Source organism: Xenopus laevis, chromosome 2S, assembly GCF_017654675.1.
Source record: "Xenopus laevis strain J_2021 chromosome 2S, Xenopus_laevis_v10.1, whole genome shotgun sequence".
NCBI classification, from domain to species: domain Eukaryota; kingdom Metazoa; phylum Chordata; class Amphibia; order Anura; family Pipidae; genus Xenopus; species Xenopus laevis.
The window spans coordinates 133,283,720-133,298,672 of NC_054374.1; the positions used below are offsets into that span (position 1 = coordinate 133,283,720).

At 38.3% G+C, this 14,953-nt stretch overlaps 1 protein-coding gene across 1 annotated transcript; it reads left to right on the top strand.

Annotated features, from left to right (window-relative positions):
- Positions 1–9,620, top strand: tspan31.S (tetraspanin 31 S homeolog; the record flags this gene model as incomplete). The annotated part of the gene is given in 6 exon segments (NM_001094710.1): positions 1–76; positions 3,474–3,641; positions 4,540–4,620; positions 6,778–6,918; positions 7,902–8,012; positions 8,417–9,620. Coding segments are annotated over 6 exon segments (639 nt in total). The 3' UTR covers positions 8,492–9,620.
- Positions 9,621–14,953: the final 5,333 nt, after the last annotated feature.

Sequence of the window (14,953 nt, forward strand, 5' to 3'; positions counted from 1 at the left end):
CGGTGGGAGAAAGATGGTTTGCGGGGGTTTTACTTGCTCCAAGAATGCGCTATGTGCGCTCAATGTGGTGTACATGGTAAGTACAAAGACTGAGAAATGACTTTTAGAACGGACTTTCCTCTGGCAACCTTTAGCGATTGTCCTTTCTTACTCTGTGTGAATTGAGACACCCCTCCACCCTAGTGGACTTTACCCTCAGCTGTCCACACGTCACCGACGTTCTCTCCTCCTGTTCTTTGTGTTAGAAACGATTCTCGTTTGCCCTGTGTCTATTGTGTGTGTGTTCTCAGTTGTGATAGGTGCCTTGTATCCCTTGCACACCCGTCTGGAGCCTCAGCCCTGCTGTCCTGTGTGAAAATACCTTGTCCTCATTTGAAACATGGACAGGGGCCAGAGAACATCTAGGGGCTATTTTTAAAAGTAATAATTTTTGGCACCATGTAAAAGCAACACCATATATTACTCATAATTACCTACAAAATTAGGGGGTTTTCCCTTTATCCTATGTGTCTCCTTTAAGACCCATAAACCTAATGCTTACACATTATATGCTTTTTATCCACTGTATTTGTTTTATTCAAAATTCAATTATCTCTTTAGCTACACTTCCCCTTGTACATCAGACATCTCTTCTCTTTGTAGGTTTTACATGTTCACGTCATGCCTATGGCGAGACAAGTAGGAAGGGCTTAGAACCCATATTTTACGTTTTTCAGGGAATGAGAAATAAAAATAGCGTATAAGTTAAAATCAAGGAAAATGTATTATTATAAAAAAAGGTATAAAATGAGGGAAAACTGTAAAGAGGTTCTTCCCCCTTCCAGTTAACTCTTAGTATGATTCCGAAACAAGTTGCATTTGTTTTTTTGTTTTATTATTTGTGGTTTGAGTTAATTTAGTTTATTTTTATTCAGCAGTTATCCGGTTTGCCGTTTCAGCAATCGGGTTGCTAGGTTCTAAATTACCCTAGCAACCATGCACTGCTTTGAATCAGTGAGTGGAATATGAATAGGGGAGGGCCTGAATAGAAAGATAAGTAAAAAAGTAACAAATAAAATAAATTTGTATCCTTACAGAGGGTTTGTTTTCTAGAGGGGGGTCAGTGGACCCCATTTGAAAGCTCGAAAGAGCCAGAAGAAGGCAAATAATTTAAAAAAACTGAAGACCAACTGAAAAGTTGATTTATAGAATTGGCCATTCTATAGCTATACTAAAAGTCAATTTAAAGGGGAACCACTCCTTTAAATCAGGGGATCTAAAATTGAGGTTTCGCTCTAGAGATCCTGCTCAATTACTTCTGAGCCCTTAGCAGCAGGCAGAGTTTATAGCATATTGATTTGTGTGATTTGTGTCATTTGTCTGACAATGAAGACTGATGTAAAGTAAAATCAATGATGAAAATGTATTGAATAAATTTATATTGCAGTTACAAATTTCTGAAGTACAGGCAGCTTATCAAAATTCACAGTCCAAATCGAATTTGGACTGTAAATTTTGATAAGTTGACTATACTAAATGTATTGTTATTGCTACATTTTTATTACTCCTATTCAGGCCCTCTCATACTCTAGTCATGCATGGTTGCTAAGTTAATTTGGACCCTAGCAACCAGATTTCAACTTGAACTGTAAATTTTGATAAGCTGACTATACTACAAAAATAAAGTAAGCAATATTTTATTCTTTAAACTTTCAGCAGTGATTTAACTCTATGGGAGCCTGCTGCTCTTTCCTTTTGATTGTTTACAGATGTGAATAGCCCGACCAGCACCCCATATTGGTAACGCTACTTGGGACTTGACTATTGAATCATTGTTGAGTCACCAATGTTCATAATTGCACACATTTTATATTGGCACCCCTTGTTTTTTTTTTGCAAAAGTGCAGCAATGTGCATTTCATCTGACCTGCATAGATGGTGCCCCGGGGATTTCAAAAAGCAGAATTTAGACAGTGATAAAAACAAAAGAACTGTAGCACACACTTGCAGTGTTTGTTTTACGTGAGTTTTACCAAAAGCACAAATATAAAGATATATTCATTAACGTCCTCTGCTTGAAACTCATGTTGGTGCAACATTTTAATGAGCATTTTTAGATAGTTTGTGCAAAAGATACTAAAAATGCCCTCCCCTTGAAACAAAACAGGTATAGTCTGTCTACATTTTAGTATATTTAAGTTGGACAAGTGCAACACATTCATCCATGGTCTGGCCATGACTCTGAAGTTGTAAACCAGCTTGTTATAATGACATTGGTGAGTGCAGAGACTCGCACCCTCAGTGCACCCCAACTCTATCATTTAAAAATGTTTTAGTGTTGAGGAATCTTTGCCACACACAGTAATAGCAAGCTTATATAAAGTGGTGAGGGTGCAACATTTAAAGGAGAAGGAAAGTCATCGGTGCTCCTATTGGGAGAAAATTGCACCGGCCCGGGGTTATACCAGTAAGCATCTTCTTCCTTCAAATTTCTCAGGGCAAACGCATGTGCAGTTGAACGAAATAGGCGACTTTTTTGTTAAAGTTCGGCTTTTCGTACTACTGTGCATGAACAGCCGCACAAAGAAAGCAGAAGACTGAAGTTGAAGCGCTCGGTGGTGCTCACTGGTAAAACCCTGGGCTAGTGCAGTTTTCTGCTGATAGGAGCACCGACCTGGGGTTTCAGGTAAGTCAATAGAATCACTTGGGGATGCCTAACATTTGGCACCCCCAATTGCAAGATGACTGTCCTTTAATTGCACCCAGGTCATTTGACTGTTGCTGCCTGGGACCACTCATAATGTTATTTATTTGCAAGTGCCATGGCTGATGCTCATGGAGTAGTGACAGGTGGACCTCGGCACAGAAACACTCAAGTGTGTGTTACATGGAGATCTTTCTGTCATCATGTTGTGTGTGTGACATCCCGGGTGCCTGGACAGGGAGAGGGGGGACTGATGTGAACAATGTATAATCTCTCTGTAAAGTGCTGCATAAATGAGCGGGTGCCATATAAATACCAGGATATAGATAAACTGTTTGAACAATCATTGAGTGGCCTTTATTTTCTAATCTCTTGGAAAAAGGGGAAAAGAAGCACACCAAACTTAGGCCTATAAAGTATCAAGTAAGTGGTGTGCCGAAGACTAATTGTTTTTGTACTTCATTTGTGTAAAACAATGATTGAAAATGCAGTGTTCACAAGGGTTTGAAATTCTCATTATACTGAGCAACATCTTTAGATACTAAAGTGTTTCTCATGTAATCTGGGTGTAATGTAATGCAAATATAAAGGGGAAGGGAAAGCAATAAAAGGAAGCCTGTTTTCAGAATAATTAACTGTTCTTGGTTTTGCTTTTAAATATAATGCAGAAGTGGGCAATCATGCCATTGTCCATCTGACATGCACTAGGTAAATTGCCACACAAAAAACCCAGCAATTTTATGATGTTTTTATTAGTGTATTAATTGTTTTCATCTCTTTATTTTTTTAGCTGGTGGGCTTGCTGTTGATAGGCGTGGCAGCATGGGGTAAAGGTTTTGGAATCGTCTCTAGCATACACATCATTGGTGGAGTGATTGCCATTGGAGTTTTCCTTCTACTCATTGCCATAATTGGTTTGATTGGGGCTGTCAGTCATCACCAAGTGATGCTCTTTATTGTATCCTTTGTGCTGTGCGCTAATAAGTCATCAAATGAAGTGGACAATATCCAGCAAGTCAGTCATAACCTGTAACTCCTTTGTGCCTCGTGGCTCCTAAAGTGTATTACCTGGTGCCTTACATAATGTTTTACAGGTATGAGGCCTGTTTTCCAGAATGCTCGCTACCTGGGGTTTTCCGGATAACTGATCTTTCCATAATTTGGATCTTCATACATTAAGGGCAGATTTACATAGGGTCGAATATCGAGGGTTAATTAACCCTCGATATTCGACTGCCGAATGTAAATCCTTCGAATATCGAAGTCGAAGGATTTACTGCAATTCGTTCGATCGAAGGATTTTAATCCATCGATCCAACGATTTTTCTTCGACCTAAAAAAAGCTTAGAAAGCCTATGGGGACCTTCCCTATAACATTGACTTCGGTAGGTTTTAGGTGGAGAACTAGGGGGTCGAAGTTGTTTTTTTTTTTAAAGAGACAATACTTCGACTATTCAAAGTTTTTTTTATTCTATTCTTTCACTCGAGCTAAGTAAATGGGCCCCTAAGTCTGCTTGAATATCATGTAAACATTAATAAACCCAATAGGATTGTTTTGCTTCCAATTGGGATTAATTATATTTTAGTTTGGATCAAGTACTAGCTACTGTTTTATTATTTCAGAGAAAATTGAAATCATTTTAAAACATTTGGATTATTTAGATGAAATGGAGTCTATGGGAGATGGCCTTTCTGTAATATGGAGCTTTCTGGATAACTGGTTTCTGGATAATGGATCCCATGCCTGTATTAGCGTTTACATATTTACAAAATGCCCCTGATTATTTTAATACATTTTTCAATTCAGTCTTCTTTTTATTATCAATAATAAGTGATTTCCTTAACAACCTATCCAGTATATGGTTGTATTGATTCTGGTCTTTATATTTCAGTTTATTGTATCATGTTCATGTCTAGCAATGAATAGATCACAGCAGGTAAGTGTTGCCAAATCAATTTTGCTTGTTAGATCTCAAGTCAGTGCCACCCAATGAAAAGTTTAATTATATGATTTATTTATTGCAGGGGACAAAACCTGCAAAACAAATTACATTTACTTAAAGATGTTTCCTTGTGGTCCAGGTGTCATGGAAACACAATTACATTCATTAAAATATTTTTAATGGTTGTAAAGTTATTTGTAAATATAATTGATATTAAAAGCAGTGTTTGTTTATCCCTGTTTATTCTGTGGGTCTGGCTATTATAATACAATGTAACAGTCAGGTCTCTTCCAGTTTTTTTTAATCGGCAGGAAAAGCTGGCTTGCAACTTCGGTTCATGAGTCAGAACCAGGAGTGTAGAGAATGTTAACAGTCCGACAGATACTGCTTTAAAGGAGAACTAAATATTATCTAAAGAACTAGGCTAGAAATGTTGTACATTTAAGTTTTAGACTTCTGTACCAGCCCAAGGCAACCACAGCCCTTTAGCAGTAAAGATCTGTGTCTCCAAAGATGCCCCAGTAGCTCCCCATATTCTTTTCTGTTGATTCACTGCACATGCTCTGTGCTGCTGTCACTTACTGAGCTTAGGGACCCACAATATACAGTACACATAGAATAGAAATGTCACAATATAAGGCTGATTAGTAATTAATACAGATAATTACTACATGGCAGAACAGAAACCAGTTACTTTGATATACTTTCAGTTTTTAGTGTTACTGTTCCTTGGCAACTTTTAGTATGTTATAGTTCTGAGTTTTTCCTTCGAAAAAAATTTGGCTGAATAACGAACCAATCCTAATTTGCTTATGCTTCCTTGTTTACTTCCTTGTTTTGTGACAAAAAATCGCACAATTTCCCCTTCTCGCCCCCAATCCTGCCGAATCCCGAACCAAATCATGGATTCGGTACATCCCTACTTTTTATTACTCATCCTTCTCTTCGGGCCCTCTCCTATGCATTGTCCAGTCTCTTGTTCCAATCAATGCATGGTTGCTAGGCTAATTCAGACCCTAGCAACCAGATAGCCTAAAGCTGCAAATGTTCTCAGAATAAGTTGAAAAAGGGCAATCAGGTTGGCAAAACAGTCAGGTTTAGTAATTTTCAAACAGACCTATTAGCGCAAAACAATCAACATGACCTATATATGCCACTTTTAATGTATGTTAATATTTTGAAGAGTAGCATCAGTATCACTTTAGATCTAATATCATCTAACAGAAGTGTAAGATGCTTTAATACAGTTTGCCTCATCGGTAGGTGTAAATTAGCTCAGATACCCACATGAATAAATATATTGTAATCTTTTCTCCCCCCCCCCCCCCCAAAGTCTAGCGAATAAGAAAAGTATGCATAGCCTTTAAATACAGCAATAGAGAGCTTAGTTTTTAATCCAGAAATGTCTCAGTTCCCCCAGCTGGTGAGTTTGGATTTGTGTTTGAGGAGCAGATGGTGGGTCATAGTTTGGATATGTATGATTTGTGCAACAACGACAACACAGTTGACAAAATAGATGATTTGTTTTTTCAGCCAGAAACACTGGCTGATTCTCAGGGGCCTATTTATCATGGTGTGTAAAACACTGGAGAGCAACATCACCGGTGATACTGCCCATAGCAACCAAACAGCCATTAGATTATATCCCTGGTGATGTCTGCACTATATTACGCAGCGTGATAAATAGTCCTTTTAGAGTTAGAGCGGGACTACAATTGCAACTGCAGTTACCAAGATAATTTTACTGTTTTATATGTTTAAGAATGGGCGACCCAAGATTAAGAAATGGGTCCTTATGGCATATACCAAAGACTTCTTGGGAAATACAGTAGAACCTCCATTTTACGTTTTTCAGGGGACCAGAAAAAAATGGTGTAAAATCCAGGAAAATTAATATCAGGGAAATCTTTTATGCATAGTGTATAGGTGGGACCACAAAACAACAAAGTAAAATGAGGGATGTAAAATTGAGGTTCCACTGTATCCTGAAATACAATATCCTTGCAGTAATAAAACTCTGTCCCTCCTAATAGTGCGTGTGCTTCTGTATAAGCTGTAGGGGCAGGAATAATAGAGAGAATTAGCTAGTGCATTCTTATTAGCTACAAGCTAAATGACCTGGAGTAATTTTGTTTTTATTTTTCTGTGCAGGAGTATTTCCTGAATACAACATGGAGGCGGATGAGCAATGAGACCAGGTTGAATTTAGAAGAAACATTGGAATGCTGTGGGTTCTTAAACACTACAGAGGCCAGGGAACTGTTTAATAAGGATGTCGCTCTCTGCAGTCATGTATGCACTTATATAAAGATATGCTATCAAAACAGTTTATTTACTCTTTAGCAGCGCTGTTCATTTAAGGCATGACTCACTCATGCAGTGTTTTTACATGAACCAATCCCCATCAGTGTTACTGCCTAGTGGTAAAGCACATGAGTGGCTGATCTTGGGTTACAAAAAACTTGTAATCGGCATCAACAGAATAAAGTGGGGGCTGCGGAACTGTACTCAAAGTTAGGAATTGGGCAAGCATTTTATTTACAAACAGGCTTCTTGAGGTTTGGAAAGGCATGGAGGAGGTAAAAAAAATGTAAAAGAAGGTATTTAACTCATTCTTTATGACTTGATTATTTCGGTGTCCCTTTTTTATGCACGTGTAAGATCTGAGCTAGGACTTTTTGCAAGAAAGAGAGCAGTGCAAGAGAAAGGAGGTGGTTTTTTTTTTTTTTCAGGAGTGGGTGTGAGAGAAGAGAAAACAAGAAGTACTTATCCCCTACCAAAAGTAGTATTTTTCTCCATATGAGGAAGTGGTGTGTTTTTTCTTTTCTTTTGCAGTGATATATTTTACGAATCTGATGGTTTTACATCTGTAATTTTGTGATCAATAGCTAAAGCTACGATCTAATCACAAAACTAAAGGTGTCACTATCACTATATAAACATTGCGAATTAAAAAAGGGATTTGCCAATTTTCGTTATAGTTCTTGGAGACAGGATTTTTTGGAGCTGAAGACAAGTCATTGAGAGCTGAAGGACTGTTTGTCTTACAATTGGAATGAAATACATGCATCCTGTTTAATGTCTGTGCCTTTTGGCATTGTAAAAAGAATGCTTATGCTTACATATCAAATATAGATAGTCTTAAAGAGATACCGACACCAGAAATTATGTTTTTTTTTTTTTTTTTACATCTATCATTATATTGGCTTTGCATGCTCCTTCTCTGAAGGAAATACATAAAATAAACTGATTGACTCTGTTCTTATGCTGCGCAGGTCTGTCCAGACCCTCACAAATGCCTGAGCTGTGGGGATAAAATGTTAAATCATGCAGACGAAGCACTGAAAATCCTTGGAGGTGTTGGGCTTTTCTTCAGTTTTACAGAGGTAACTTTCCTTTTAGACTAAAGTAAAGATATTTAATGTCAAACAATATGCCTGTTTCTACTAGCTACAAAACTCTTGTGAACGTCTGAGTTGCTGACCACAAAAATGAACATGTAAGGAATACAATAGTAATTTATGGATTGGTGAAGCCCTGAACTATTTTTGTTTATGCTACAGATCTTTCTCTTTGTACTGTCCGTACCAGTTGCAAAAATATTGCAGGGCCTGAGTTTCACTTTTTGTCATAGCAGTACATGCATTCTTTGTTTTTAAAGGTGTCCTTACATCATTAAGATGTTAAAAGGGTTTTGTTGAAATGGCCCCTGACTTGTCATGCATGTCCACGTGTTTGAGCATTAAATTGTATTTATTGAAAACCTCTTTTCTGTTATGTCTCTTAACAGATTCTCGGTGTGTGGCTTGCTTTCCGCTTTAGGAACCAGAAGGATCCCCGTGCAAACCCCAGTGCTTTTCTATAGTTTTTTCTTTTTTCGCTTCCTGACTCTTCAATCATGTAGTCTCTTCTCCTGTATCAGTCTCATTCCTTTGCAATTCACTTCTCTCCTATGGGCAACATGTTCTGTCGTGCAGGGACATGTGATGGGGAGAAGCGAACCCCTGGCTAAACCTGAAGATGGAGGAGCTTCTCTTACATATGCAATCAGATCACATTTGCAAGTGTTCATGAATTAAAATGAATGTTGTGTATGGGTGTGGGGTCTTAAAAGGACATTTCAAAACACAGCAGTTTTTAATATTTTAAAATGCAAGCTATAAACTGAAATCCACGTGGAGTCCTTCGCAAGATGTGAAACAAGGGGTCACTTTCTCTTTGCCTTTTTTTTGTTTTGTTTTAAAGAGCGGATTGGATGATGAGCCAATGTAAATATACATTTATTTATATATACAAGAATACAGGCCTATTGTTCTTGAAATGATGTTTTTTAAAATAATACAGTTTAAGTAGTGGCAAATGTAACCCTTTCTGGGTCAGAGTGAAGTCTTTAGGTCAATAAATAAACAAAAGGTGTGGTCTTATGTGGGTTATGGCTTCTCTGTCAGCCCTGACCACTTAAAGTATTTTAAATTCACCTGGTAAGATTATGGACGTCAAAATGTATTGCTTGACTGGTTTTTTTTCTCTCTGGTATTTAAGGGATTAATGGCATTGCTGCAATGCTTCATGTGACATGGCAATCTGCTGCTGTGTGACTTAAATGTTGCTGAAGATATAGGCCTATTCTGAAACATGCGAGTGGCCACATTTAAAGGGCACTGAGATGAAAAAGTTGCCCCTGTGAAAAGTGTTTTGTAATGATAACATTTATATGAAAATGTGCTCTGCTGCAACATGGACCTCTGAATTATAAAAGAGAAATTCTAAAGCGAGGCAGGTCTAATGCTCAGTGTTGCTGTGCTACAATGTATAAGGCAGGTGGGCTTGTTTCAATTGCAGAATAGTATTGTCTTGTTTGTAGATTTCTTCTCTATAAGTGTCCACATATGGGAAGACTATGTACTGCAAAGTAACAATAACAGACACTGCTGCTGATCTACAGATATAGATGCTAACGTGCACCCATTGGCAGTTATATATGAAATGTAGCTGCTATGCTTGTACTTTACCCCTGCTGTTTAAACAAGAAGGTGTTAAATAAAGTTCGTCCTTAAATGTGATGACCACTTTAAAGTAGTGGCCATAGTTTGATAATTAAAGCTTGTAACTGTATCAGAGAAGGTGGGAAAACATACAGCAGGCAGAATAACTGCTAATAAATTTTTATTTTATGTCCACACAACATGTTTCGGGCTGCAAAGGCCCTTTCTCAAGTGTGATAATTAAAGCTGGTTATGTATGGGTTTTTTTAGGTTGAGGTTGCAGCTTATTGACACGTGTATGGGGCCACTGGGAGGTCCTACCTGATTGATACTAAAAACTCAACCAGGAATTTATCAGGCAGGTTTGAAAATCCCACGAAGAGATAAAAACATCAGTGTGTTTGTATGGCCCTAATTATGATATATGAGAAATCTCTACATACAACCTAATACCGCATGCAAAACAAAGTATTTAGTCTTGCCAGCATGCAAAATTGGGGCACTAAATGGATCATTTTGGACAGCCATGAAAAAAAATGCTTGATGGTCTACCATTTTGGAAGCATCCCTAAATTCACGTGTGTGCAGGTTGTAATTACAAGGTCTATCATGAATGAAATTGCAGAACTGATCCTTATCCCTTTGATAGAATGCTGTTACATGCACATTCCTTTCAGTAGAACTGCTGTGGCCCTGTAGCAGTGTCTTATAATTGTCGTTTGAAAAGATAATACTCCAATAAAGTGTGCAGATTTTGCGATGTTTGTGATCATTTGCTCACTTGAACCAAGTCACTTCCTGTTGTACGTAGTTGTATTCAGCCGATTTACAGAATGGCCAATGTTTTGCTCTTTCTTTCTAAGACTTTTACCACTACTAATTCAGGGGTCCCAAATCTTTACCAGTGAGCCACATTGAGATGTAAAAGTAGTTGGGCGTCAACCCAGGAATGAAAAGTCAATGGGAATGTCAATTAAGGGTTGTTATTGGCTATTTGGTTGCCCCTATATGGACTGGTAGCCTACAACAGGCAGCATACGTGGTTTTTATGCAACCAAAGCTTATCTATAAAGCCAGGAATCCAAAAATAAGCACCTGCTTTGCGACCAACGGGAGCAACATCCACGGGGTTGGTGAGCAACATGATGCTCAGTAGCTGCTGGTTGGGGATCACTGACCTAATTGAAAGTTGGGCTAATCATCTTTATTTATTTTTCTTGAAATTCCATTGTAATCTTGTTAGTTTTGGATAGCTTCTTTGTAACATGACCATGGGTCTCTGTGGAATACTAGTAAAAACTTAGGCATGTAGATTTTACCATCTCTATGGACAAGCAGTCAGGTTGGAAACACTGTACCAAGCATTTGTGTAGTATTTATTTTACTTAATCGCCATACATTTTTATGGGTATATATGGTTTTTTTTTTAACTATCCACACCTTACATCAGGCATGGCCCAACCCAGTACTTACTATTACTACATATGTAGTGGCCTGTATCCCAGACACCATCATTTTGTTTTTAATCTCAGAATTTTCAGAGTTAAGTCTCATCACTTGAAACTAGTTTGTAAATTGATGCTTTTATCTTAATCTCTATCGCTCTAGATTATTATTAAATCTCTTAATCTCCTGACAATCCTAAAGATGGTGACACACTGGGAGATTAGTCGCCAAGCCATAAATCTTCGCTGCTGCGGGCGACTGATCTCACCAAATTGCCTTCCCACTGGCAAGAATGTGAATCGCTGGTAGGGTAGCATTCACATGGCTTTGTTTTCTGAAGTTGCCTCACAAGGAAATTTAGGGCAATCCATTGTTCTTGGATCAGTTTGGGGCAAAAACTGATGAAATCACCAAGTTGATCAACAAGCAGTCATAAATGTCTTCATTTGCTAAAGGGCCTTTTGTGTTTAAAGTGATCTTCCAGTACCATGGTGGCTATGAGAAATTGCCAATTTCTTTTTGCATGAATACACTGCTTATTACTAAAGACACAATTACATAGTTATTTACTGGTTGGCTTTGAAAGTGAAAAGTTAAAACCTGTATTTCCAACTGCTGATAATTCTACATACTAGAAAAGTTCAGTCTTTTGTGTGTCTCAGTGCAATCCTTAGGTATCAATAGAAATGAATCCTTACAGGGATAGAGCTTGATGCTGATTATTGCATGCCTCCAAAGCAACAATGCAAAAGTCAAAGACAATATGATTTTAAATTGCCAAGAGTGGATAAGAAAACTATTTCAGCATTTACAAATTAAGAATACAAAAGGCTCAAACACATGAGACAATGATTTAAATTTTCAGGATGTAAATTAAAACGCTGCAAGTTAAAATTCTACCACGCAAAGAGGAAACTAGATGTAAACATGGTCAGACACACAGCAACCATATTTGGGCCCATGCTCATGTAAAGTGTACTGAGTTCAAGTGGAAAACTGTTTTCTGGTCTATCCAATCAATATTTTATCTATCTTTTTTCCCCAATTACTACCTCATTTACAAAATCTAAATAAAAACCGTCAAAATAAAAAATATTGTTTGGAAACCATGGATGCCACATCCTCTGGGCTAAAGAGAAGAGTGGCCATCCAGCTTAACAGCACACTGGTCAAAAACCAGCATCTGTGATGGTATAGGGGTGCACTGGTGCACATGGCATAGGGAGCTTACATATCTGGGAAAACACCATTAATGCAGAACAATATACAATCAAATGAAAAGTTTGGGAACCCCTCTTAATTCTTTGGAGTTTTGTTTATCGTTGGCTGAGCTTTCAAAGTAGCAACTTCCTTTTAATATATGACATGCCTTATGGAAGCAGTAGTATTTTAGCAGTGACATAAAGCTTATTGGATTAACAGAAAATATGCATCATAACAAAATTAGGTGCATAAATTTGGGCATCCCAACAGAGATGTTACACCAATACTTATTTGAGCCTCCTTTTGCAAACTTAGCCTCTAGACGCCTCCTTTAGACTTTGATGAGTGTCTGGATGGTGGTATTTTTTACCATTTGTACATACAAAATCTCTCCAGTTCACTTAAATGTGATGGCTGCCGAGCATGGACAGCCTGCTTCAAATCATCCCATAGATTTTCTTGATATTCAAGTCGGGGGACAGTGACGTCCATTCCAGAATATTGTGCTTCTCCCTCTGCATAAATGCCTTTGTAGATTTTGAAGTGTTCTAAGGGTCATTGTCTTGTTTGAATATCCAACCCCTGCCTAACTTCAACTTTGTGACTGATGCTTGAACATTATCCTGAGGATTTGTTGATATTGGGTTGAATTCATCTGACCCTCGTGTTTAACAAGGGCCCCAGTCCATGAACTAGTAAAACAGCCCACAGCATGATGAAACCTCCACCAAATTTGACAGTAGGTAGCAGGTGTTTTTCTTGGAATGCGGTGTTCTTCCGCCATGCAAAGCGCTTTTTGTTATGACCAGATAACAAAATTTTTGTCTCCAAAATGACTGTGGCTTGTCTAAATGAGCTTTTGCATACTATAAGAGACTTTGCGTGAGTGCAGAAAGGGCCTCTTTCTTATCACCCTGCCATACAGATGTTCTTTGTGCAAATTGTGCTGAATTGTAGAACGATGTACAGATACACCATCTGCAGCAAGATGTTCTTGCAGGTCTTTGGAGGTGATCTTTGGGTTGTCTGTAACCATTCTCACAATCCTCTGCATATGTCACTCCTGTATTTTTCTTGGCCTGCCAGACCTGGGTTTTACAGCAACTGTGCCTGTGGCCTTCCATTTCCTGATTACATTCCTTACAGTTGAAACTGACCGTTTAAACCTCTGAGATAGCTTTTTGTAGCCTTCCCCTAAACCAGCGATCCCCAACCAGTAGCTCGTGAGCAACATGTTACTCCCCAACCCCTTGGATTTTGCTCCCAGTGGTCTCAAAGCAGGCGCTTATTTTTGAATTTCAGGCTTGGAGGCAAGTTTTGGTTGTATAAAAACCAGGTGCACTGCCAAACAGAGTCTCAATGTAGGTTGACAATCCACATAGGGCCAACCAAATGGCCAATCACAGCACTTATTTGGCACCCCAAGAACATTTTTCATGCTGTTGTTGCTCCCCAGCTACTTTTATTTCTGAATGTTGCTCACAGGTTCAAAAGGTTGGGGACCCCTGCCCTAAACCATGATACTGAACAATCTTTGTTTTTAGATCTTTTGAGAGTTGCTTTGAGGATCCCATGCTGTCACTCTTCAGAGGAGAGTCAAACAGAAGCACAACTTGCAATTGGCCACCTTAAATACTGTTTCTCACGATTGGACACTCCTGCCTATGAAGTTCAGGCTTAACAAGCTAATACAACCATTTGGTATTGTCAGTAATCAGTATTGAGTAGTTACGTGCATTCAAATTAGCAAAACTACAAGGGTACCCACATTTTTGTGTGTAATTTTAAATTAAACAACTCAGATGCAGTTGATCCGCAGACTTTCAGCTTTAATTCAGTGGGTTGTGAGAGATTGGTATAAGAGAAGAATGTTCTGATGAAATTCCTTTTATTTGCTATGGCTTGTTTCATTGAAAAGATTGTAGGATGATGTAGGAGTTAAGTGGTGATGATCGTTGCATGCTGGTGCTTTTGTATTTGTGTTTATGCTTTTAAGAAGAGACACTTGTCAATTGGAAATGTCAGCAATAAAATATCTTTTCACTGATAATGCTTGCATTCACTGCTCAATTTCCTACTGAGATGGGGAAATGGTTATTGTATCCTACCCATGTAGCAGTGATAAACTGATTGACTCATACGTGTGCAGGTATTTACCAGAGATTCTATCATCTTTTGCCCATCTGAAAGGTTTTTTTTACCTCTATTGTATAATTTTGTGGTCCTTTGTTTGATTTTTATGAATTAAGCAGAGGAAATGTGATTGTAACCTTTTGGATTGATTTCAAACTGATACTGTATATGCACATGAATATGTAAAAATAGTGATTGGACAGGTTTAAAAATGTCATTGGTTGATGAGCACATCATCAAGTTGATACAGTCTTCTCCCATAGGCCCTATTACTATCTGATTGTTGTCCCAGGAACCTCCATATCAGATCATCCCAATATGGCACCCCATGTTGATGAGCAACCTAGCCAAATGAGTAGATCTTATCATGTATGGCCAGCTTTAATAACACAGCTCTGCATGCATTCTGCAGATATCTTCTGTGCACAAACATATATGCATACCACGTAGTCCCTGTGCCTTGGCACCCATGTATGTTCCCCATGCATGATGAGCTGCTTCCTGAGGGTTAGCAACCACAATTTTATACACACTCCTAATATAACAAATATGAGTAACTG